This window comes from Somniosus microcephalus, chromosome 4 (genome assembly GCF_052327205.1).
Source record: "Somniosus microcephalus isolate GS21.2 chromosome 4, FLI_Smic_1.0, whole genome shotgun sequence".
NCBI classification, from domain to species: Eukaryota; Metazoa; Chordata; class Chondrichthyes; order Squaliformes; family Somniosidae; genus Somniosus; species Somniosus microcephalus.
Window position 1 is genome coordinate 314,412,186 of NC_140990.1, and position 24,364 is coordinate 314,436,549.

A 24,364-nucleotide genomic window follows, 5' to 3' on the forward strand; every position below is an offset into this window, starting at 1 on the left:
TAAAGATAGTGACCCCTGAGACCAAGAACATGGAATGAATGATCAGTTGAAAGAGAAACCAATACAACACAATGCTAATCTGCCGAGCCAGTTCTGTTGGTTTCTACCCGGTTGTATTGCAGCAGGAGATCACCCACCCCCCCCAACCCTTTCCCCAATCTACAGATAGAGGGGGGGTCCCCCCTTTAAAAGCCGAACACTAGCTCCGTGCTAAAAGAGAGGCAAGATTGGTACCAGGTTCCAGAGGGGCCCCCAAGAGTCATTGGACCTGACTTAGCAGGTTGCGTGTGGAATGTTCCAGAATACAAAAAAAAAAGCACCAAAATGTACAAGCCAACAACTATCGCCAGGTTAGTTTTAACTGCTCATCATTTGTCAAGTTGGTCCATCCCTCCGACCCCCACCCTAACCCACCGCTGCCCTACCCCCCCCCTCGCCACCCTCCCAACTCAGCTTTTCCCAGTGGTTTTTAAAAAAAAACTGGCAACATTAATGCCGAGGAAGTGAAAATCAATTGCAAGTCTTTCCAGTCGCGGTCCCTTTATTGCTTCAAGCGTCGACTCCTTCCGATCCTCACGGTCGAAGAGCCGGTCCCATCGGAATCACGCCCTCAGACCTGCAAGGGAAAGGAAGAAATGGTTACCCAGGAGGGGCGGACATAGATTGAGTGAATTACCCAATGAGACGTTGGAAGGAACATAGGAACAGGAGGAGGCCATTCAGCCCCTCGAGCCTGTTACACAGAAACAGGAGGAGGCCATTCAGCCCCTCGGGCCTGTTACACAGGAACAGGAGGAGACCATTCAGCCCCTCGAGACTGTTACACAGAAACAGGAGGAGGCCATTCAGCCCCTCGAGCCTGTTACACAGGAACAGGAGGAGGCCATTCAATCCCTCGAGCCTGTTACACAGGAACAGGAGGAGGCCATTCAGCCCCTTGGGCCTGTTACACAGGAACAGGAGGAGGCCATTCAGCCCCTCGAGCCTGTTACATAGGAACAGGAGGAGGACGATTCAGTCCCTAGAGCCTGTTACATAGGAACAGGAGGAGGCCATTCAGCCCCTCGAGCCTGTTACATAGGAACAGGAGGAGGCCCATTCAGTCCCTAGAGCCTGTTACATAGGAACAGGAGGAGGCCATTCAGCCCCTCGAGCCTGTTACATAGGAACAGGAGGAGGACGATTCAGCCCCTCGAGCCTGTTACACAGGAACAGGAGGAGGCCATTCAGCCCCTCGAGCCTGTTACATAGGAACAGGAGGAGGCCCATTCAGTCCCTAGAGCCTGTTACATAGGAACAGGAGGAGGCCATTCAGCTCCTCGAGCCTGTTACACAGGAACAGGAGAAGGCCATTCAGCCCCTCGAGCCTCTTACACAGGAACAGGAGGAGGCCATTCAGCCCCTCGAGCCTCTTACACAGGAACAGGAGGAGGCCATTCAGCCCCTCGAGCCTGTTGCACAGGAACAGGAGGAGGCCATTCAGCCCCTCGAGCCTGTTACACAGGAACAGGAGGAGGCCGTTCAGCCCCTCGAGACTGTTACACAGGAACAGGAGGAGGCCATTCAGCCCCTCCAGCTTGTTCCGCCATTCAATGAGATCACGGCTGATCTGTACCATAACTCCATCCACCCACCTTGGAGACATTGAGCATCCTTACCTCATTTTGCAAGTACCTCAGGAGATTCTGCCTATTTTCTCTACCTCCTATGTTATCCTGACAACGGGCCTCTGTTGCTCTTTAAAAAATTCATCCAGGGGATGTGGGCATTGCTGGCAAGGCGGCATTTATTGCCCATCTCTAGTTACCCTGAGATGGTGGTGGTGAGCCGCCTTCTTGAACCGCTGGCAGCGACTTGATACAAACTGAGTGACTCGCTCGGTCACTTCAGAGGACAGTTAAAGAAAGTCTTGCATTTCTATAGCGCCTTTCACGACCACCGGACGTCCCAAAGCGCTTTACAGCCAATGAAGTACTTTTGAAGTGTAGTCACTGTTGTAATGTGGGAAACGCGGCAGCCAATTTGCGCACAGCAAGCTCCCACAAACAGCAATGTGACAATGACCAGATCATCTGTTTTTAGTGATGTTGCAGAAGGTCGTGGGTTCCAGTCCCACACCTGGGACCTGAGCACAAAAGCTAGGCTGACACTCCCAGTGCCAGCGCTGAGGGAGTGCGGCACTGTCGGAGGCGCCGTCTTTCGGATGAGACGTTAAACTGAGGCCCCGTCTGCCCTCTCAGGAGGACGTAAAAGATCCCGTGGTACAATTTCGAAGAAGAGCAGGGGAGTTATCCCCGGTGTCCTGGCCAATATTTATCCCTCAACTGACCTCACTTGAATGGCCTACTCCTGCTCCTATCTTCTATGTTTCTATAGGGACAGGGTACTGAGTTTGGATGATCAGCCATGATCTCATTAAATGGTAAACAGATTATCTGATCATCATCACATTGCTGTTTGTGGGAGCTTGCTGTGCGCAAATTGGTTGCCGCGTTTCCTACATTACAACAGTGACTCCACTTCAAAAAAAGCATTTCATTGGCTGTAAAGCGTTTGGGACGTCCTGTGGTTGTGAAAGGCGCTATAGAAATGCAAGTCTTTCTTCTTACTGCATCAGTAAACCATTTCCATTTCACTTACTGCCCTTCCGTGTGCCCTCTGAGGCAGAAGGGCAACGTTAGTGTCAATTAGTGCCAGGACTAGGGCAGTTTTGTGCTGATGGAACATTCCCAGCAGAAACTAGGAACCTTGGAAACGGCTGGACAAAAACAGACCGAGGTCCATCTAGTTCGCCTTCTACCTTCCTGGTCGTCTCATGATACACTACTGGGAGATGTGGACTCATCACAGCGATCAATCACCATCAATGAGTCTACAACAGAGCCAGACATGAGGCGAGAAAACCCCCCAGCGGTGGAGAGCTTTGGGAACCACAGTCACCTGTTCCTCCCGAGTTCCAATGGGCTGGATATTTACTGGGGCGGGTTATGTAGTGGGGGTGGGGGGTTTCGGAAGGGGATCCCGGAAGTCTGTGTTTCCCCCGGGTTTTAACTCCGCAGCGTGCGCCTTTCATCAGGGACAGGTTCCCTGCCCCGAAGTCAGCCCGATTGACGAGCTTGGCTTCCAGTCGGGCGGGGAACGCTCCAGAGGAGGCCGCAGGACCAGGTGGGTCCGAGCCTCGACCCCGGTGTGGGGTTTATATGGGGGATGGGGGGGGGGGTGCGGTCTGATGGTGGGGCAGCTCGGGGGGCTGGGAGGAGCAGGAGTGCTGCGAAGGGACTTGCCTTCTCTCCTCGCCTCGCTGCAGTTGCTGGGTGACCCCTGCGGGCCACACTGAAACCTCCTGGGAGCGGGTTGGCTGCCCGCCCCCCCTCAGTAAAACCCGGAAGTCGGCGGGTTGGAGCCGGCTTCCCGACTTGCTCAGAATTTTTGCCCATTTAACCCCCCACCCGCTCACCCATGTTAAAATTCCTCCCAACGTTTCCAGATTAGTTTTGAATTTTCCCCTCTTCAAGCACAGACCGTGTCCTCTGGTTCTACTTGGCTGGACAAGGTGAGACATCGTGTCATGGTCTACTCTATCTAGTCCCATGAGAATCCTAAAAACAGCAATTATATCACCACTCAACCGTCTCTTTTCCAGTGAGAACCTGCCCAATTTACATCATCCCTATTTAGAGAGAGTCTGGCCAATTTACAGCCAGCAATTAGGAGATTTACAATCCAGACTTGTTTTCTGCCCCTTGGTATTTCAATCATTAATAGGAGTTGTATACAGACCCCCAAACAGTAGTGGTGAGGTTGGGGATGGCATTAAACAGGAAATTAGAGATGCGTGCAATAAGGGCACAGCAGTTATCATGTGTGACTTTACTCTACATATAGATTGGGCTAACCAAATTAGTAACAATACTGTGGAGGAGGAATTCCTAGAGTGTATACGGGATGGTTTCCTGGACCAATATGTCGAGGAACCAACTAGAGATCAGGCCATCTTAGACTGCGCATTATGTAATGAGAAAGGATTAATTAGCAATCTTGTTGTGCGAGGACCCTTGGGGCGGAGCGATCATAATATGATATAATTCTTCATTAAGATGGAGAGTGACGTAGTTGGCTCAGAGACTAGGGTCCTGAATTTAAATAAAGGAAACTACAATGGTATGAGGCGCGCGTTGGGTAAGATGGATGAGGGAACGTTACTTAAAAGGTTGACGGTGGATAGGCAATGGCAAACATTTAAAAATCACATGGATGAACTGCAGAATTTGTTCATCCCTGTCTGGCATAAAAATAAAACAGGAAAGGTGGCTCAACCGTGGCGAACAAGGGAAATTAGGGATAGCATAAGATCCAAGGAGAGGACATATAAATTGGCCAGAAAAAGCAGCAAACCTGAAGATTGGGAGCAGTTTAGGATTCAACAAAGGAGGACAAAGGGATTAATTAAGAGGGGGAAATTAGAGTATGAGAGTAAGCAAGCAGGGAACATAAAAACTGACTGTAAAAGCTTCTATAGATATGTGAAGAGAAAAAGATTGGTGAAGTCAAGCGTAGGTCCCTTGCCGTCAGAATCGAGGGAATTTATAATGGGGAACAAAGAAATGGCTGACCAATTAAATACATACTTTGGTTCTGTCTTCATAAAGGAGGGCACAAATAACCTCCCAGAGAGGTCGGGGAACATAGGGTCTAATGAGAGGGAGGAACTGAATGAAATCAGTATTTGTAGGGAAACGGTGTTAGGGAAATTGACGGGATAGAAGGCCAATAAATCCCCAGGGCCTGATCATCTACATTCCAGGGTACTTAAGGAAGAGGCCCTAGAAATAGTAGATGCATTGCTGGTCATCTTCCAAAATTCTATAGACTCTGGAACAGTTCCCATGGATTGGAGGGTAGCTAATGTAACCCCACTATTTAAAAAAGGTGGTAGAGAGAAAACGGGGAATTATAGGCCGGTAAGCCTGACATTGGTAGCGGGGAAAATGCTAGAGTCAATTATAAAAGATGTAATAGCAGAGCACTTGGAAAACAGTGACAGGATCGGACAAAGTCAGCATGGATTTACAAAAGGTAAATCATGCTCGACAAATCTACTAGAATTTTTTGAGGATGTACTGTAACTGGTAGAATTGATAAGGGAGAACCAGTGGATGTGGTTTATTTGGACTTTCAGAAGGCTTTCGACAAGGTCCCGCATAAGAGATTAGCATGCAAAATTAAAGCACATGGGATTGGGGGTAAGGTATTGACTTGGATAGAGAACTGGTTGGCAGACAGGAAGCAAAGAGTTGGAATAAACGGATCTTTTTCCGAGTGGCAGGCAGTGACTAGTGGGGTACCACAGGGATCGGTGCTAGGACCCCAGCTATTCACAATATATATTAATGATTTAGACGAGGGAACTAGATGTAATATCTCCAAGTTTGCAGACAACACAAAGCTGGGTGGGCGAGTGTGCTGTGAGGAGGATGCCGAGAAACTCCAGTATGATTTGGACAGGTTGGGTGAGTGGGCAAATGCATGGCAGAGGCAGTATAGTGTGGATAAATGTGAGGTTATCCACTTTGGTGGCAAAAACAGGAAGACAGATTATTATCTGAACGGCAATAGATTGGGAGAAGGGGAAGTGCAACGAGACCTGGGTGTCCTTGTGCACCAGTCGCTGAAGGTAAGCATGCAGGTGCAGCAGGCGGTTAAGAAGGCAAATGGTATGTTGGCCTTCATGGCAAGAGGATTCGAGTACAGGAGCAAGGATGTCTTGCTGCAGTTGTACAAGGCCTTGGTGAGACCACACTTTGAGTATTGTGTGCAGTTTTGGTCGCCTTATCTGAGGAAGGATGTTCTTGCCATGGAGGGAGTGCAGCGTAGATTCACCAGACTGATACCTGGGATGGCAGGAATGACGTATGAAGAGAGATTGGGTTGATTAGGTTTATATTCGCTAGAGTTTAGAAGAATGAGAGGGGATCTCATTGAAACATAAAATTCTAACAGGACTAGACAGACTAGATGCAGGAAGGGTGTTCCTGATGGCGGGGGAGTCCAGAACCAGAGGTCACAGTCTAAGGATAAGGGGTAAGCCATTTAGGACTGAGATGAGGAGGAATTTCTTCACCCAGAGAGTGGTGAACCTGTGGAATTCTCTGCCACACAAGGCAGTTGAGGCCAACTCATTAAATATATTCAAGAAGGAGTTAAATATATTTCTTGAGGCTAAAGAGATCAAGGGATATGGGGAGAAAGCAGGGACAGGGTACTGAATTTGGATGATCAGCCATGATCTCATTGAATGGCGGAGCAGGCTCGAGGGGCCGAATGGCCTACTCCTGCTCCTATCTTCTATGTTTCTATGTTTCCAACAAAAATCAATCAATCTCAATTTCTATAGCGCCTTTCAGGACCTCAGCGCTTTACAGCCAATGAAGTACTTTTTTTGAAGTGTAGTCACTGTTGTAATGTGGGAAATGCGGCAGCCAATTTTCGTACAGCAAGATCCCACCAACAACAATGCGATAATGACCTACATAATCTGTATTTTTAGTGTTGTTGGTTGAGGGATAAATATTGGCCCCAGGACACCCGGGGAGAACCCCCCTGCTCTTCTTTCGAAATAACCTGAGAGGGCAGACGTTTAAGGTCTTGTCCGAAAGGCATACGGCACCTCCGACAGTGCAGCGCTCCCTCAGTGCTGCCCCTCCGACAGTGCAGCGCTCCCTCAGTACTGCCCCTCCGACAGTGCAGCGCTCCTTCAGTACTGCCACTCCGACAGTGCAGCGCTCCCTCAGTACTGCCACTCCGACAGTGCAGCGCTCCCTCAGTACTGATCCTCCGACAGTGCAGCGCTCCCTCAGTACTGCCCCTCCGACAGTGCAGCACTCCCTCAGTACTGCCCCTTTGACAGTGCGGCGCTCCCTCAGTACTGCCCCTCCGACAGTGCAGCACTCCCTCAGTACTGCCCCTTTGACAGTGCGGCGCTCCCTCAGTACTGTCCCTCTGACAGTGCAGCACTCCCTCAGTACTGTCCCTCTGACAGTGCAGCGCTCCCTCAGTACTGCACTGGGAGTGTCAGCCTGGATTATGCGCTCAAGTTTCTGGAGTGGGCACTCGAACCCACCACAGCTGACACCAATAACTGATTTAACAACTGATGATCTAATTTTACCTGCTTTCTCGGAACAGGCGCCTTCCTTCTCCTGAGCAAAGTTCAGCCGGTTCTGTTCGACGGCCGTGCCGTTGGACTCGGGGCTGCTGCTGCGGGGAAGGTGGGGGACCTCTCCGGACGCCCGGTAAGCCATGTTCAGCTGCTCCTGGGCGAGCTTCAGGTGCCGGTGGACCACGTCAGACATCTCGAAGTCCCCCGGCCCCAGGCCGTTGAGGTTGTCGCGGTACGCCATGTTCCCGTTGCTCAGCTTGGGCTTCTCCTTGCGCAGCACGGTGTGGTAGCCCGGAGGGGCGTAGGCGCTGCACTTGGGTCGGCGCGAGGCCAGCCGCCTGCCCTGCAAGCCGTCCCTGATGCCGCCGCAGCCCAGGTGAAAGAGCTCGCAGATGTTGAGCAACAAGCAGAGGCCGCTGACCACGTACATGACCAGCAGGAAGATGGTCTTCTCGGTGGGGCGGGACACAAAGCAGTCGATCTTGTACGGGCACGGGTGCTTTTCGCAGAGGAAGCCGGGGAGGACTTTAAACCCGTACAGGAAGTACTGGCCGGCCAGGAAGCCGATCTCAAAGAGCGTTCTCATCAGGAGCTGGAGGACGTACATCTTCATGAGGCCGTCTTCTTTGATGCGCCTCCTCCCGTCGTGCTGCTTCTTCTCGGGAGTTTTCTTGTCAGCCTTGGGCTCCGGCTCGTGCTCAATCTCCTCGCAGACCATGGGGTCCTCTTCATTGTCGCCGTCCGCCTCCTCGTAGTCCCGGGCGGCTCCCCGGTGAACGATGGGCATCTTCTTCTTGGGCTTCACCTGACCACCCTCCGTCCGCGCTATCCGGTGCATGGCAAAGCCCAGGTACATGACGGACGGCACCGAGATCATGATGATTTGGAAGACCCAGAAGCGCACGTGGGACAGGGGCGCGAAGGAGTCGTAGCACACGTTCTCGCAGCCGGGCTGCAGCGTGTTGCACACGAATTTGCTCTGTTCATCGTGGTAGATGGACTCGCCGCCCACTGCCGTCAGCACGATGCGAAAGACGATGAGGACCGTCAGCCAGATCTTGCCGACGAACGTCGAGTGATTGTGGATCTCCTCGAGGAGCCGTGTCAGGAAGCTCCAGCTCATCTTGGCAGAGCGAGCCCGCCAACAGAAACACGCTGGAAGGAACCAAGAAGAAAACAAAGATGAAACATCCCACTGCTGAACCCAGCTTCTGCACATCACATAAACATGGAAGAGGAGGAGACCATTCAGCCCCTTGAACCTGGTCCACCATTCCAAGAGATTACGGCTGTCCAAGATCTTAACTCCATCCACCCGCCTTGGCTCCATATCCTTTCATACCCTTGGCTAGCAACAATCTATCAGATGTCAGATTTAGAATTATTAATTGAGCTTTTTGTGGGTGAGAGTTCCACACGTCTACCACCCTTTGCGTGATGAAGTGTTTCCTAACTTCTCTCTGGAATGGCCTGGCTCGGATTTTACGGTTATGTCTTAGATTCCCCCCACCAGTGGAAAATATTTCTCTCTATCCACCCTCTCAATTCCTTTCAAAATCCTAATAAAACCTCAATCAAATCACCCTTTAACCTTCTATATTCCAGGGAATACAAGCCTAGTTTATGTAAAATAACAACAGAAAATGCTGGAATAACTCAGCAGGCCAGGCAACATCCGTTGAGAGAAAATAGAGTCAACGTTTCGGGTCAAACCCTTTGTCAAGACTGAAGAAGCACAGAAAATGAAATAGATTAAGAGGCCAGGCTGGGAGAGAACAAAAGAGAAGTGAAGAGACATTAAGAGATATTCAAAACGAGACGAGATGGTGATAGGACTAGTGGAGACAAAAGACGGCTCTAGATTAGGTGTGAAATGCGCCGGCAGAATGGGAGACAGCTGCCATGTGGGAGAGAGAAAAAAAAAGAAAAGGGGGGGAAAGGGCCAAAACAAAGGGGTGGATAAAAAATATAAGTAAAAATGTAATAGGGGCCGAGGTTATGATCTGAAATTGTTGAACTCGATATTGAGTCCGGAAGGCTGCAAAGTGCCTAATCGGAAGATGAGGTGCTGTTCCTCGAGTTTACGGTGAGCTTCCGTGGAACAATGCAAGAGGCCGAGGGCGGTGAGGTCCGAGTGGGAATGGGGCGGTGAATTAAAATGACAGGCGACCGGAAGCTCGGGGTCACCCTTACGGACTGAGTAATCTCTCCTCATAATCTAACCCTTGGAGCCCCGGTAACACTCTGGAGAATCTGCACTGCGCTCCTTTCAAGGCCAATATATCCTTCCTGAGTGAGTTCTATCGAAGGGTCATCGACCTGAAACGTTAACTCTGTTTCTTGCACCACAGATGCTGCCTGACCCGCTGAGTATTTCCAGCATTTTCTATTTTTCTGCCCTTTCTAAGGCGCGGTGTCCGGAACGGTACACAGTGCTCCAGTTATGGCCTAACCAGGGCTTTGTATAGCTGTAGCAAAACTTCCTCCCCTTAATATTCTAGCCCTCCAGATATAAAGGCTAACGTTCCACTGGTCTTTTAGGTAAAAGAAAGGTCTTGCACTTGTTTGCTTTTTGACGGCCTTATTAACTTTTAATGGTTTGTGTATCAGTACCACCGGATCCCTCTGCTCCTCTACTCCATTTAGACACTTATTTTACAAGCAGTATGCAGCCTTTTATGGGATGTGGGCGTCGCTGGCAAGGCCGGCATTTATTGCCCATCCCTAGTTGCCCTTGAGAAGGTCCACAGAGAACCTGTGGAATTCTCTACAGAAGGCAGTTGAGGCCAATTCATTAAATATATTCAAGAAGGAGTTAGATATATTTCTTAAGGCTAAAGGGATCAAGGGATATGGGGAGAAGGCAGGGACAGGGTACTGAATTTGGATGATCAGCCATGATCTCATTGAATGGCGGAGCAGGCTCGAGGGGCCGAATGGCCTACTCCTGCTCCTGTCTTCTATGTTTCTAAGGTGGTGGTGAGCTGCCTTCTTGAACCGCTGCAGTCCGTCTGGTGAAGGTTCTCCCACAGTGCTGTTAGGGAGGGAATTCCAGGATTTTGACCCAGCGACGATGAAGGATTGGCAATATATTTCCAAGTCAGGATGGTGTGTGACTTGGAGGGGAACTTGGAGGTGGTGGTGTTCCCATGCGCCTGCTGCCCTTGTCCTTCTAGGTGGAAGGGGTCACGGGTTTGGGAGATGCTGCCAAAGAAGGCTTGGCGAGTTGCTGCAGTGCATCTTGTAGATGGTACACACTGCAGCCACGGTACGCCGGTGGTGGAGGGAGTGAATGTTTAAGGTGGTGGATGGGGTGCCAATCAAGCGGGCTGCTTTGTCCTGGATGGTGTCGAGCTTCTTGAGTGTAATTTGCCAATTACACGCCCATTCTGGCAAATTTATTAGCCAAAATTGGGAGTCAGTCCACTTATTTATGAAGATGAACCAGAGCCCAGACCCAAGGCGCCAGGTGCTTTAACAGAACATTTTAATAGGAGTGCTGGCATGTCTCAACAGCAACGGGCAAAGCCACGACAAGTTGGAAGAAGCAAACACGGGTTGGGTTGTACCAGTCAACAGCTGCTCTGGGAAGATGCTAGGTTGTAGAATCTTACTCGCAGCGCAGCAGGAGGCCGTTCGGCCCATCGTGCCTGTACTGGCTCTTTGAAAGAGCTATCCAATTAGCCCCACTCCCCAGATCTTTTCCCCATAACCCTGTCCAATTGCCTTTTGACATTTCCTGTGGAATCTGATTCCGCCGCCCTTTCAGGTCGTGCGTTCCAGATCTTAACAACCCTCTGAAGAAATTTCTCCTTATTTCCCCTCTGGTTCTTTTACCAATTAGTTTTAAATCTGTGACCTCTGGTTACCAACCCACTTGCCAGAGGAAAGTTTCTCCTTATTTACTCTATCAAAGCCCCTCATAATTTTGAACACCTCTATCAAATCTCCTCTTAACCTTCTCTGCTCTAAGGAGAACAACCCCAGCTTCTCCAGTCTCTCCACATAACTGAACTCCCTCATTCCTGGTACCATCCTGGTAAAAACCCCTCTGTACTCCCTCCAGGGTCTGGACATCCTTCCTAAAGTGTGGTGCCCTGAATTGGATGCAATACTCCAGCCGAGGGCTAACCAGTGATTTGTAAAGTTTCAGCATAATTGCCTCGGTTTTTCTACTCAATGCCCCTCTTTTTTTTGGAAAGGTGAGATAAGGATAATCGTGACCATTTATAAAATAGTTGTTCTCGGGATCTGAGCAAGGCCGGCATTTATTGTCCTCGTTGCGATGAGAAGATGGTGGTTGGGCCTTCTTCTTGAACCACTGGTTTTGGTACAACTGTCTTGCTCGGCCACTTCAGAGGGCAGTTAGGGGTCAACCACGTTGATTTTTAAAAATTCATTCACAGGATGTTGCCTATCCCCAGCCCGAGCTCTTAATCTATTTCATTCCCTGTGCCTCTTTAGTCTTGATAAATGGTTTTGACCCGAAACGTTGACTCTAATTTCTCTCCACGGATGTTGCCTGGCCTGCTGAGTTTTTCCAGCATTTTCTATTGCCCATCCCTAATTGCCCCTCGAGAAGGTGGTGGTGAGCTGCCTTCTTGAACCGCTGCAGTCCATGTGGTGAAGGTACTCCCACAGTGACTTTGTCATTGCTGCAACTGAATGGCTTGTTAGGCCATTTCAGAGTCAACCACATTGCTGTGGGTCTGGAGTCACATATCGGCCAGACCGGGTAAGGATGGCAGATTTCCTTCCCTAAAGGACATGAGGGAACCAGATGGGTTTTTACGACAATCCGATAGTTTCATTGTCATCATTACTGACACTAGTTTTTTATTTAAATTCCAGATTTATTTAACTGAATTTAAATGGGATTTGAATTCACGTCTCCAGATCATTAGTCCAGGCCTCTGGATTACAAGTCCAGTAACATAACCACTATGCTACTGGTCCCCTGTGGGACTGGAGTTACAAGTTGACCAGACCGGGTAAGGACGGCAGGTTTCCTTCCCTAAAGGGTCATTACCAAACCAGTTGGCCCTGGTGGGAGTTCCCAGGATTATTAGTCCATCTTCTGGATAACTTAACCACTACACTAACGTACCCGCACTTGCCCCGCGATGGTGGACCTTCTCCTTGAACGGCGGCAGTCCTTGTGTTGGTGTTGGGCAAGGGAATTTCAGGATCGGCCGAATGGCCTCCTTTTGTGTCATAAATTTCTATGATTCTATGATTTTGACCCTATGACGATGAATGAATGAATGGAAGGATATGTTCATCTCCGAGTGGAGTGTGACTTGGAGGTGATGGCGGTCCGACGACATTCTGTTCTTGTCCTGAAGTAACCGTGGTTGAGTTACTGCAGTGCATCCTATAGACAGCACACGCTGCAGCAATAGTGTGCTGGTGATGGGGGAGACCGGCCGGGGGGGGGGTTAATGACTCCAGTGGCAGGGGGCCTCAATCAAGCAAACGAATTTGCCCCGGACCATGTCCGAGTCTTTTTGAGTGTGGTTGTGGTTGTGGCTGCACTGAACCAGGTGAGCAGTAAGCATTCCGTCACACTCCTGACTTCTGAAGATGGTGGAGGGGCTTTGAGGGATCAGGAGGTGAGCAGAGCTACCCAGTCTCTGCCCTGCTCTTTTGGACAATGTTGTTGCGTCTGGGCGTCTGGTCTGGTTGAGCTTCTGGTCAATGGTGTCAGCCGTGGCTCAGTGGGCAGCACCCTCGCCTCTGAGTCAGAAGGTTGTGGGTTCAAGCCCTACTCCAGAGACTTGAGCACAAAATTCTAAGCTGACACTCCCAGTGCAGTACTGAGGGAGTGCTGCACTGTCGCAGGCGCCGTCTTTCGGATGTTCAACCGAGGCTCCATCTGCTCTCTCAGGTGGACATAAAAGATCCCGCAGCACTGTATCAAAGAAAGGGGGAGTTATCCCCGGTGTCCTGGCCAATATTTATCCCTCCAAAACAGGTGATCTGGTCATTATCACATTGCTGTTTGTGGGAGCTTGCTGTGCATAAATTGTCTGCCGTGTTTCCCACATTACAACAGTGACTACGCTTCAAAAAAACAAGTACTGCATTGTCTGTGAAGCGCTTTGGGACGTCCCGAGGTTGTGAAAGGTGCTGTAGAGATTCAAGGCTTTCTAATGGTGACCCCCCCCACCCCAAGAAGTTGATGGTGGGGGACACGGTCATGGTGATGCCATTGGGAGATGGAGGGTTGGCATTTCCCTTGTATGAACTGGTCATTGCCTGGCACGAATGTTACCTGCCACTTGTCAGCCAAAGCCTAAATATTACCGAGGTCCTGCTGTTGGGGGTGCATGGACCATCAGTTGGAATGGTGCTGAACCAGTGGGGAAAATCGCCCCACTCCCAACCTGGTAACGGAAGGAAGGTCATTTACACAGCAGCTGAAGATGGTTGGACCCAGGATACTGCCGAGGAACTTGGCCAGGACACCGGGGAGAACTCCCCTGCTCTCTTTCGAAATAGTGGCTGTGGAATCTTTTACGTCGCCCGAGGAGGCAGGCGGGGCCTCGGTTTAACATCTCATCTGAAAGACGGCACCTACGGCAGTGCAGCACTCCCTCAGTACTGCCCCTCCAACAGTGCAGCGCTCCCTCAGTACTGCCCTTCCGGTAGTGCAGCACTCCCTCAGTACTGCACTGGGAGTGTCGGCTTGGATTATGTGCTCAAGTCTCTGGAGTGAGACTTGAACCCACAACCTTCTGACTCAGAGGTGAGAGTGACACCCACTGAGCCACTGGCTGACACCATCATGAAGTGGCTGAGTGCACAGAACACTGCAAAGTCTTTGGGCCCAGATAACATCCCGGCTGTAGTGCCGTTGAAGACCTGTGCACCAATCGTTGCTAACCAGAGACTTACATTACACTTCGAATCATACATTAGTACAGCACAGGAGGCCATTCGGCCCATCGAGTCTGTGCCGGCTCTTTCGAAGCGCAATCCAGTTAGTCCCACTCCCCCGCTCTTTCCCCATATCCCTGCTATTTTTTCTCCTTCAAGTATTTATCCAATTCCCTTTTGAAGGCTACTATTGAATCTGCCTCCACCGCCCCATCAGGCAGTGCATCCCAAATCCTAACCACTCGATGCGTAAAAATGTATCCCTCATGTCGCCCCTGGTTCTTTTGCCAATCACCTTGATTCTGTGCCCTCTGGTTATCGACCCTTCAGCCATTGGAAACAGTTTCTCTTTATTTACTCTATCTATACCCTTCTTGATTTTGACCACCTCTAGCAAATCTCCTCTTAGCCTTCTCTGCTCTAAGGAGAACAATCCCAGCTTCTCCAGTCTCTCCACGTAACTGAAGCCCCTCATCCCTGGGACCATTCTAGTAAATCTCCTCCGCACCCTCTCCAAGGCCTTGACATCCTTCCTAAAGTGTGGGGCCCAGAATTGAACACAATACTCCAGCTGGGGCCGAACCAGTGATTTATATGAAAGGAAAATACTGCGGATGCTGGAAATCTGAAATAAAAACAGAAAATGCTGGAAACGCTCAGCAGGTCAGGCAACATCTGTGGAGAGAGAAACAGAGTTAACGTTTCAGGTCGATGACCTTTCGTCAGAACTGGAAAAAGCTGGAGATGGAACAGGTTTTTAAGCAAGTGTGGGGCAGGGAAAGGGAGGAAAGAACAAAAGGGTCTGTGATAGGATGGAAGGGGAGAGATTAAGAGACATTAAGAGAGATTAAGAGATGGTGCAAGGCAAAAGGAGATGGAATGGTAATTGTCCCATTACCATCTCCTTTTGCCTTGCACCATCTCTTAATCTCTCTTAATTTCTCTTAATCTCTCCCCTTCCATCCTATCACAGACTTTCCCTTTTGTTCTTTCCCCCCTCTCCCTTTCCCTGTCCCTGTCCCTGCACTTGCTAAAAACCTGTTCCATCTCCAGCTTTTTCCAGTTCTGACGAAGGGCCATCGACCTGAAACGTTAACTCTGTTTCTCTCTCCACAGATGCTGCCTGACCTGCTGAGTATTTCCAGCATTTTCAGTGTTTTATATGGGTGTACTTGGGAGAAAACAGGAGATAAACAAGCTGAACATTTCTTGTGTTGGCACCAGGTACTAACCTACAGGTATGCTCACAATGCAGGGCGGTAGGAGGTTGGTTGAGGTGATGTACACAAGTTGGCAATGGGTTGGGAGACATCTACGACAGTGATGAGCTGAGAGGTTGATTAGCAAGGCCAGTGAAGAGCATTATCTCATTGAAACATATAAAATTCTTACAGGGCTTGGCAGGGTAGATGCAGGGAGGATGTTTCCCCTGGCTGGGGAGTCTAGAACCAGGGATCACAGTCTCAGAATAAGGGGTCGGCTATTTAGGACTGAGATGAGGAGAAATTTCTTCACTCAGAGGGTGGTGAATCTTTGGAATTCTCTACCGCAGAGGGCTGTGGAGGCTCAGTCGTTGAGTATATTCAAGACAGAGAGCGATAGATTTTTGAATATTAAGGGAATCAAGGAATATGGGGATAGTGCAGGAAAGTGGAGTTGAGGTCGAAGATCAGCCATGATCTTAATGAATGGCAGACTCCTGCTCCTAATTCTTTTGTTCTTAAAAGTTCGCAGGGTATTTTTTCTCTGAACTCCAACATTCACTGACCCCTTACTCCATCTGACTGGAAACCTGTCTTCACTGCTACACCTTGGATGAGTTTATACCCCATTTACTCTAGTGGCAAAAGATTTTGATGGGCGTTTTGGTAAGGATAGATTTCCTTCCGATTTGCTCCCTCCCAGTGATATTTTTCCACTTACTCCTTCAGTGAGGCATCCACTCTTGCTGCATTCCAGCTGCACAGCGATCAGCCTCGCCTCTGGTGCACGGGAAAGCCCAATGAGTACTGGCAGGGTATTCGACTGTGGTGGGCCTCGCACCCAAGTCCGACCCTATCCTCATCAAACATGGGCCAACTTCTCAGACTCAACCTCGGAGTCAGAAGATTGTGGGTTCAAGTCCCACTCCAGAGACTTGAGCACATAATCCAGCCCGACACTCCCAGTGCAGTACTGAGGGAGTGCAGCACTGTCGGGAGTTGCCGTCTTTTGGATGAGACGTTAAACCGAGGGCCCGTCTGCCCCCTCAGGTGGACGTGAAATATCCCACGGCACTATTTCGAAGAAGAGCAGGGGAGTTTTCCCCGGTGTCCTGGTTCCATAACCCTTAATACCCTTACCCAACAAAAATCTATCGATCTCAGTCTTGACATTTTTAATTGACCCCAGCCTCAAAAGCTTCATGAATAGAGGTATAGAGTACAAAAGCGTGGAAATTAAATGAACCTTTATAAAACATTGGTTCGGCCTCAACTGGAGTATTGTGTCCAATTCTGGGCACCACACTTTAGGAAGGATGTGAAGGCCTTAGAGAGGGCGCAGAAAAGATTTACAAGAATGATTCCAGGGATGAGGGACTTCAGTTACGTGGATAGACTGGAGAAGCTGGGGTTGTTCTCCTTGGAGCAGAGAAGGTTGAGAGGAGATTTAATAGAGGTGTTCAAAATCATGAAGGGTTTTACGCAGCGAGTGGTTCTGATCTGGAATGCACGGCCTGATAGGGTGGTGGAGGCAGATTCAATCGTGGCTTTCAAATGGGAGTTGGATAAGTATCTGAAGGAAAAAAAATTGCTGGGCTACGGGGAAAGGGCGGGGAGTGGGACCAGCTGAAGTGCTCTTGCAGAGAGCCGGCACGGGCTTGACAGGCCGAATGGCCTTGTCTGTGCTGTAACCATTCTATGATTCTATGGGGACGAGAGTTCCAGATTTCCACTACCCTTTGTGTGAAGAAGTGCTTCCTGACACCGCCCCTGAACGGCCTGGCTCTAATTCTAATTTGCCCCCTTGTTACAGACTCTCCCGCCAGAGCAAATAAGTTTCTCTTTATTACCCTTTCAAATCCTGACAGTGATGGTGGAGCAACATCCCAGTGCACTTTCTGAGCTTGTCTGCGAGGAGGATATTTGGATGAGGGAGAGGGGTACGGAACTGTACCTTAACCAGCGTCAATGGCCCCCGGCCAGAGTCATTACCTTTCGGGGTGTGGGGAGGAAGAAATAGAATCCATAAATTTCAAACTAGGTTTGAAAACAAGGTTATGCAAGATAAGCCTTGTTAAAAATATCCAATCAGCTTCAGTAGATCTGCAAACTAGTTGGTGGGAAGCTGAACCGACAAGACAGCTGAGATAATTAAGAGTTGCAACACAGGGCTTTGAAAGTTGGACAAGTTTTATTTTTGAACTTTAAGCGAGCTGCTTAACACTAAAACCTAATAACCAGTGGAGGTTCAAAGAGACTTGGGGGGTCCAGGTACATTCATCATTAAAATGTCATGAACAGGTACAGAAAATAATTTAAAAGGCTAATGGAATGCTGATCTTTATATCTAGAGGACTAGAATACAAGGGTATGGGCAATAAATGCTGGCCTTGCCAGTGATGCCCAGATCCCATAAGAGAATTTTTTTTTAATATAAGGGGGGTAGAAATTATGCTGCAGCTGTACAAAGCCCTGGTTAGACCACACCTGGAGTACTGTGAGCAGTTGGAAGGATATATTGGCCTTGGAGGGAGTGCAGCGCAGGTTTACCAGAATGATACCTGGACTCCAAGGGTTAAATTACGAGGAACGATTACACAAATTAGGGTTGTGTTCCCTGGAATTTAGAAGGTTAAGGGGTGATTTGCTTGAAGTTTTCAGGATATTAAGGGAACTGATAGGGGAGATAGAGAGAAACTATTTCCGCTGGTTGGGGAGTCTAGGACTAGGGGGCAGAGTCTAAAAATTAGAGCCAGACCTTTCAGAAGTGAAGTTAGGAAACATTTCTACACACAAAGGGTGGTAGAGGTTTGGAACTCTCTTTTGCAAATGACAATTGATGCTAGATCAATTGCTAATTTAAATCTGAGATTGACTCAGAGACTCAGTGACATTCCTGAATTTAAATAAAGGAAACTACGATGGTATGAGGCACGAGTTGGGTAGGATTGATTGGGGAATGTCACTTAAAGGGTTGACGGTGGATAGGCAATGGCAAACATTCAAAGACCGCATGGATGAACTACAGAATTTGTTCATCCCAGTTTGGCAAAAAATAAAACAAAAAAGGTGACTCAACCGTGGCTAACAAGGGAAATTAGGGATAGCATAAGATCCAAGGAGAGGACATACAGATTGGCCAGAAAAACCAGTAAACCTGAGGATTGGGAGCAGTTTAGGATTCAACAAAGGAGGACAAAGGGATTAATTAAGAAGGGGAAAATAGAGTATCAGAGTAAGCTTGCAGAGAACATAAAAACTGACTGTAAAAGCTTTTATAGATATGTGAAGAGAAAAGGATTGGTGAAGTCCAGCGTAGGTCCCTTGCAGTCAGAATCAGGGGAATTTATAATGGGGAACAAAGAAATGGCAGACCAATTAAATACATATTTTAGTTTTGTCTTCACAAAGGAGGACACAAATACCCTCCCAGAGATGTTGGGGAACATAGGGTCTGATGAAAGGGAGGAACTGAAAGAAATCAATATTTGTAGGGAAATGGTGTTAGGGAAATTGATGGGATTGAAGGCCGATAAATCCCCAGGGCCTGATAATCTACATCCTAGGGTACTTAAGGAAGTGGTCCTAGAAATAGTAGATGCATTGCTGATCATCTTCCAACATTCGATGGAATCTGGAACAGTGCCCATGGATTGGAGGGTAGCTAATGTTACCCCACTATTCAAAAAAGGTGGTAGAGAGAAAACGGGGAATTATAGACCGGTAAGCCTGACATCGGTAGTGGGGAAAATGCTAGAGTCCATTATAAAAGATGTAATAGCAGAGCACTTGGAAAACAGTGACAGGATCGGACAAAGTCAACATGGATTTACAAAAGGTAAATCGTGCTTGACTTATCCACTGGAATTTTTTGAGGATGTAACTGGTAAAATGGATAATGGAGAACCAGTGGATGTGGTGTATTTGGAATTTCTAAAGGCTTTCGATAAGGTCCCGCATAAGAGATTAGCGTGTAAAGTTAAGGCACATGGGATTGGGGGCAAGGCATTGACTTGGATAGAGAACTGGTTGGCAGACAGAAAGCAAAGAGTTGGAATAAACGGGTCTTTTTCCAAGTGGCAGGCAGTGACTAGTGGGGTACCGCAGGGATCGGTCCTTGGACCCCAGCTATTCATAATATATATTAATGATCTAGACAAGGGAACTAGATGTAATATCTCCAAGTTTGCAGATAACACAAAGCTGGGTGGGCATGTATGCTGTGAGGAGGATGCTGAGAAACTCCAGGATGATTTGGACAGGTTGGGTGATTGGGCAGAAGCATGGCAGATGCAATATAACATGGATAAATACGAGGTTATCCACTTTGGTGTCAAAAACAGGAAGGCAGATTATTATCTGAATGGCAATAGATTGGGAGAAGGGGAAGTGCAACGAGACCTGGGTGTCCTTGTGCACCAGTCGCTGAAGGTAAGCATGCAGGTGCAGCAGGCGGTTAAGAAGGCAAATGGTATGTTGGCCTTCGTAGCGAGAGGGTTTGAGTACAGGAACAAGGATGTCTTGCTGCAGTTGTACAGGGCCTTGGTGAGACCACACCTGGAGTATTGTGTGCAGTTTTGGTCGCCTTATCTGAGGAAGGATGTTCTTGCCATGGAGGGAGTTCAGCGAAGATTCACCAGGCTGATACCTGGGATGGCAGGAATGACGTATGAGGAGAGATTGGGTTGGTTGGGCTTATACTCACTGGAGTTTAGAAGAATGAGAGGGGATCTCATTGAAACTTATAAAATCCTGACAGGACTGGACAGACTAGATGCAGGATGTTCCCGATGGTCGGGGAGTCCAGAACCAGGGGTCACAGTCTAAGGATAAGGGATAAGCCATTTAGGACCGAAATGAGGAGGGATTTCTTCACCCAGTGGAACCTGTGGAATTCTCTACCACAGAAGGCAGTAGAGGCCAATTCATTAAATATATTCAAGAAGGAGTTGGATATATTTCTTAAGGCTAAAGGAATCAAGGGATATGGGGAGATGGCAGGGACAGGGTACTGAATTTGGATGATCAGCCATGATCACATTGAATGGGGGAGCAGGCTCGAGGGGCCGAATGGCCTACTCCTGCTCCTATTTTCTATGTTTTCTAAGATAGCTTTCTGTTAACCAGAGGTATTAAGGGATATGGGCAACGCAGATATATGGAGTTAGATCGCAGATCAGCCATGATCTCATTAAATGGTGGAACAGACTCAAGGGGCTGAATGGCCCCTCCTGTTCCTAAGAACTTGCACCATACTATTACAAGATGTGCAATTATATTCAGCCTTTGATTAACACTTCCTTCCTTCAAAAAGCAGGATTTTACAACCCAAAGATCCAGCAATTTCACAAAGCCCATCCCTCTGGTACATTAACTCTCCATCGAAGCCCATCCCTCTGGTACATTAACTCCCCCATCGAAGCCCATCCCTCTAGTACATTAACTCCCCCATCGAAGCCCATCCCTCTGGTACATTAACTCCCCCATCGAAGCCCATCCCTCTGGTACATTAACTCTCCATCGAAGCCCATCCCTCTGGTACATTAACTCTCCATCGAAGCCCATCCCTCTGGTACATTAACTCTCCATCGAAGCCCATCCCTCTGGTACATTAACTCTCCATCGAAGCCCATCCCTCTGGTACATTAACTCTCCCATCGAAGCCCATCCCTCTGGTACATTAACTCTCCCATCGAAGCTCATCCCTCTGGTACATTAACTCCCCCATCGAAGCCCATCCCTCTGGTACATTAACTCTCCCATCGAAGCCCATCCCTCTGGTACATTAACTCCCCCATCGAAGCCCATCCCTCTAGTACATTAACTCTCCCATCAAAGCCCATCCCTCTGGTACATTAACTCTCCCATCGAAGCCCATCCCTCTGGTACATTAACTCCCCCATCGAAGCCCATCCCTCTGGTACATTAGCTCTCCATCGAAGCCCATCCTCTGGTACATTAACGCTCCCATCGAAGCCCGTCCCTCTAGTACATTAACTCCCCCATCGAAGCCCATCCCTCTGGTACATTAACTCTCCCATCGAAGCCCATCCCTCTGGTACATTAACTCCCCCATCGAAGCCCATCCCTCTAGTACATTAACTCCCCCATCGAAGCCCATCCCTCTGGTACATTAACTCTCCATCGAAGCCCATCCCTCTGGTACATTAACTCTCCCATCGAAGCCCATCCCTCTAGTACATTAACTCTCCCATCGAAGCCCATCCCTCTAGTACATTAACTCCCCCATCGAAGCCCATCCCTCTAGTACATTAACTCTCCCATCGAAGCCCATCCCTCTAGTACATTAACTCCCCCATCGAAGCCCATCCCTCTAGTACATTAACTCTCCCATCGAAGCCCATCCCTCTAGTACATTAACTCTCCATCGAAGCCCATCCTCTAGTACATTAACTCTCCCATCGAAGCCCATCCCTCTAGTACATTAACTCTCCATCGAAGCCCATCCCTCTGGTACATTAACTCTCCCATCGAAGCCCATCCCTCTAGTACATTAACTCTCCCATCGAAGGCCATCCCTCTGGTACATTAACTCTCCCATCGAAGCCCATCCCTCTGGTACATTAACTCTCCATCGAAGCCCATCCCTCTGGTACATTAACTTTCCCATCGAAGCCCATCCCTCTGGTACATTAACTCTCCCATCGAAGCCCATCCCTCTGGTACATTAACTCTCCCATCGAAGCCCATCCCTCTGGTACATTAACTCTCCATCGAAGCCCATCCCTCTGGTACATTAACTCTCCATCGAAGCCCATCCCTCTGGTGCATTAACTCTCCATCGAAGCCCATCCCTCTAGTACATTAACTCTCCCATCGAAGCCCATCCCTCTGGTACATTAACTCTCCCATCGAAGCCCATCCCTCTGGTACATTAACTCTCCATCGAAGCCCATCCCTCTGGTACATTAACTCTCCCATCGAAGCCCATCCCTCTGGTACATTAACTCTCCATCGAAGCCCATCCCTCTGGTACATTAACTCCCCCATCGAAGCCCATCCCTCTGGTACATTAACTCTCCATCGAAGCCCATCCCTCTGGTACATTAACTCTCCCATCGAAGCCCATCCCTGTAGTACATTAACTCTCCCATCGAAGCCCATCCCTCTAGTACATTAACTCTCCATCGAAGCCCATCCCTCTGGTACATTAACTCCCCCATCGAAGCCCATCCCTCTGGTACATTAACTCTCCCATCGAAGCCCATCCCTCTGGTACATTAACTCTCCATCGAAGCCCATCCCTCTAGTACATTAACTCTCCCATCGAAGCCCATCCCTCTGGTACATTAACTCTCCCATCGAAGCCCATCCCTCTGGTACATTAACTCTCCATCGAAGCCCATCCCTCTGGTACATTAACTCTCCATCGAAGCCCATCCCTCTGGTACATTAACTCTCCATCGAAGGCCATCCCTCTAGTACATTAACTCTCCATTGAAGGCCATCCCTCTAGTACATTAACTCTCCCATCGAAGCCCATCCCTCTGGTACATTAACTCTCCATCGAAGCCCATCCCTCTGGTACATTAACTCTCCATCGAAGCCCATCCCTCTGGTACATTAACTCCCCCATCAAAGCCCATCCCTCCAGTACATTAACTCTCCCATCGAAGCCCATCCCTCTGGTACATTAACTCTCCCATCGAAGTCCATCCCTCTGGTACATTAACTCTCCCATCAAAGCCCATCCTGTTGTGTATGTAATATGTATGTTACTTTAAACCTATGGCCAGGGCGGCACTACTTTGTAGGGCGTAGTGATACCATAGTACCACTCCTGGCTATAGGGGTATAAATAGTACTGTGGGTACTGATCTCCCCTCAGTTCCCGCCTGTTGGTATTAAGTAAAGACCTACGTTGAATCTTCCAAGCTGTCTCTTCATTATTGGATTAAGTATAGACACATACTTTACACTGGCGACGAGTAAGGTTCGAACTCACAAGTACACGGTGCAACAAAGGAACGGTAGCAGTACGGAGAGAGAAGGAGAGAGGCTTCTTACCAGCCAGCCTGCAGAGTCCAGCGTCGACCGAAGGAGGCCGCCCAGCACTTCGGGTTCGGGAGGAGCGGCAGCAACGGAGCGAGAGAGGGTTCCAGCGGAGGCTGCAGCAGCTGAGAGAAGAGGCTGAACGGGCGCTCCAGCCATGGGGCAAAAGTCCACCCAGGGCCAGGTAAACTGAAATCCTTCCCGGGGAACGGGAGCTGCAAGGGCCAGAACGGGCAGGCGATCTGGGGAACAAACGGAGCCACGAGGACTAGCAAGCCGCGAGAGGGGAAGGTCGTTGTTAATAGCGGCGGTGGCAATAACGGGAGCTGCAAGGGCCAAAAATAACGAAGCTGGAGAGAGGTCGTTAGCAGCAGCAGGAGAAATGGCGGGGAAAAACGCCATCTAGTGGACAAAAGGGGAAAAGTTTTTTCTCTTCAGTTTAAAATAAATTTTTAAAACGCCATCTAGTGGACAAAGGTGGGAAAAGCTCTTCAGCAGTTTAAAATGTCTAAAGAAGGTTGGTTGTCAGAATTTGTTGAGGACACAGAAAAGTGGGATGCCTATGTCGAAAGGCATGAACTTTATTGCATAGTAAACAAGGTGAAAGATGACGAAAAGGCAGCAACCTTATTAAATTTTATGGGGGCAAAAACATATGGTCTGCTGAGGAATCTTCTTACTCCAGAAAAGCCAGCAGACAAAACGTATGCCCAAATTGTTGATACGTTAAGGGAACATTTAAACCCTAAGCCACCATTTATAGCGGAATGGTACCGCTTCTACAGACGCGACCAAAGGAATGATGAGTCGCAGGCAGCCTATTTGGCTGAGCTCAGAAGGTTGTCCAAACATTGCCAGTTTGGAGCCTTTTTGGCGGACGCGATCAGAGACAGATTTGTCTGTGGCATGTTAAATGAGAGTACACGAAAACGGTTGCTAGCCAAGAAACAGCTCAGCCTAGATCAGGCGATTGAAATAGCATCGTCCCATGAAGCAGCAGCACAGGGTGCTGCTCAAATGCGACAAACCACAACCTGCTATGACACCCATGAGGTGACATTTCACAAAGGTAAATGCTACCGTTGTGGCAAAACCACCCACGACCAAAGTA

At 48.9% G+C, this 24,364-nt stretch overlaps 1 protein-coding gene across 1 annotated transcript in view; it reads right to left on the minus strand.

Moving 5' to 3' along the window:
* Positions 1 to 447: 447 nt before the first annotated feature.
* The window catches only part of LOC147120618 (gap junction gamma-1 protein-like), a 60,602-nt gene continuing 36,685 nt past the window's right edge, over positions 448 to 24,364 (minus strand). Inside the window, exons 2-3 of the mRNA XM_085983866.1 lie at positions 7,169 to 8,314; positions 448 to 616 (exon numbers count right to left, since the gene is read on the minus strand). Coding sequence (XP_085839992.1) covers positions 603 to 616; positions 7,169 to 8,282 — 1,128 coding nt within the window. The 5' untranslated portion in view covers positions 8,283 to 8,314 and the 3' untranslated portion in view covers positions 448 to 602. The remainder of the gene's footprint in view (positions 617 to 7,168; positions 8,315 to 24,364) is intronic.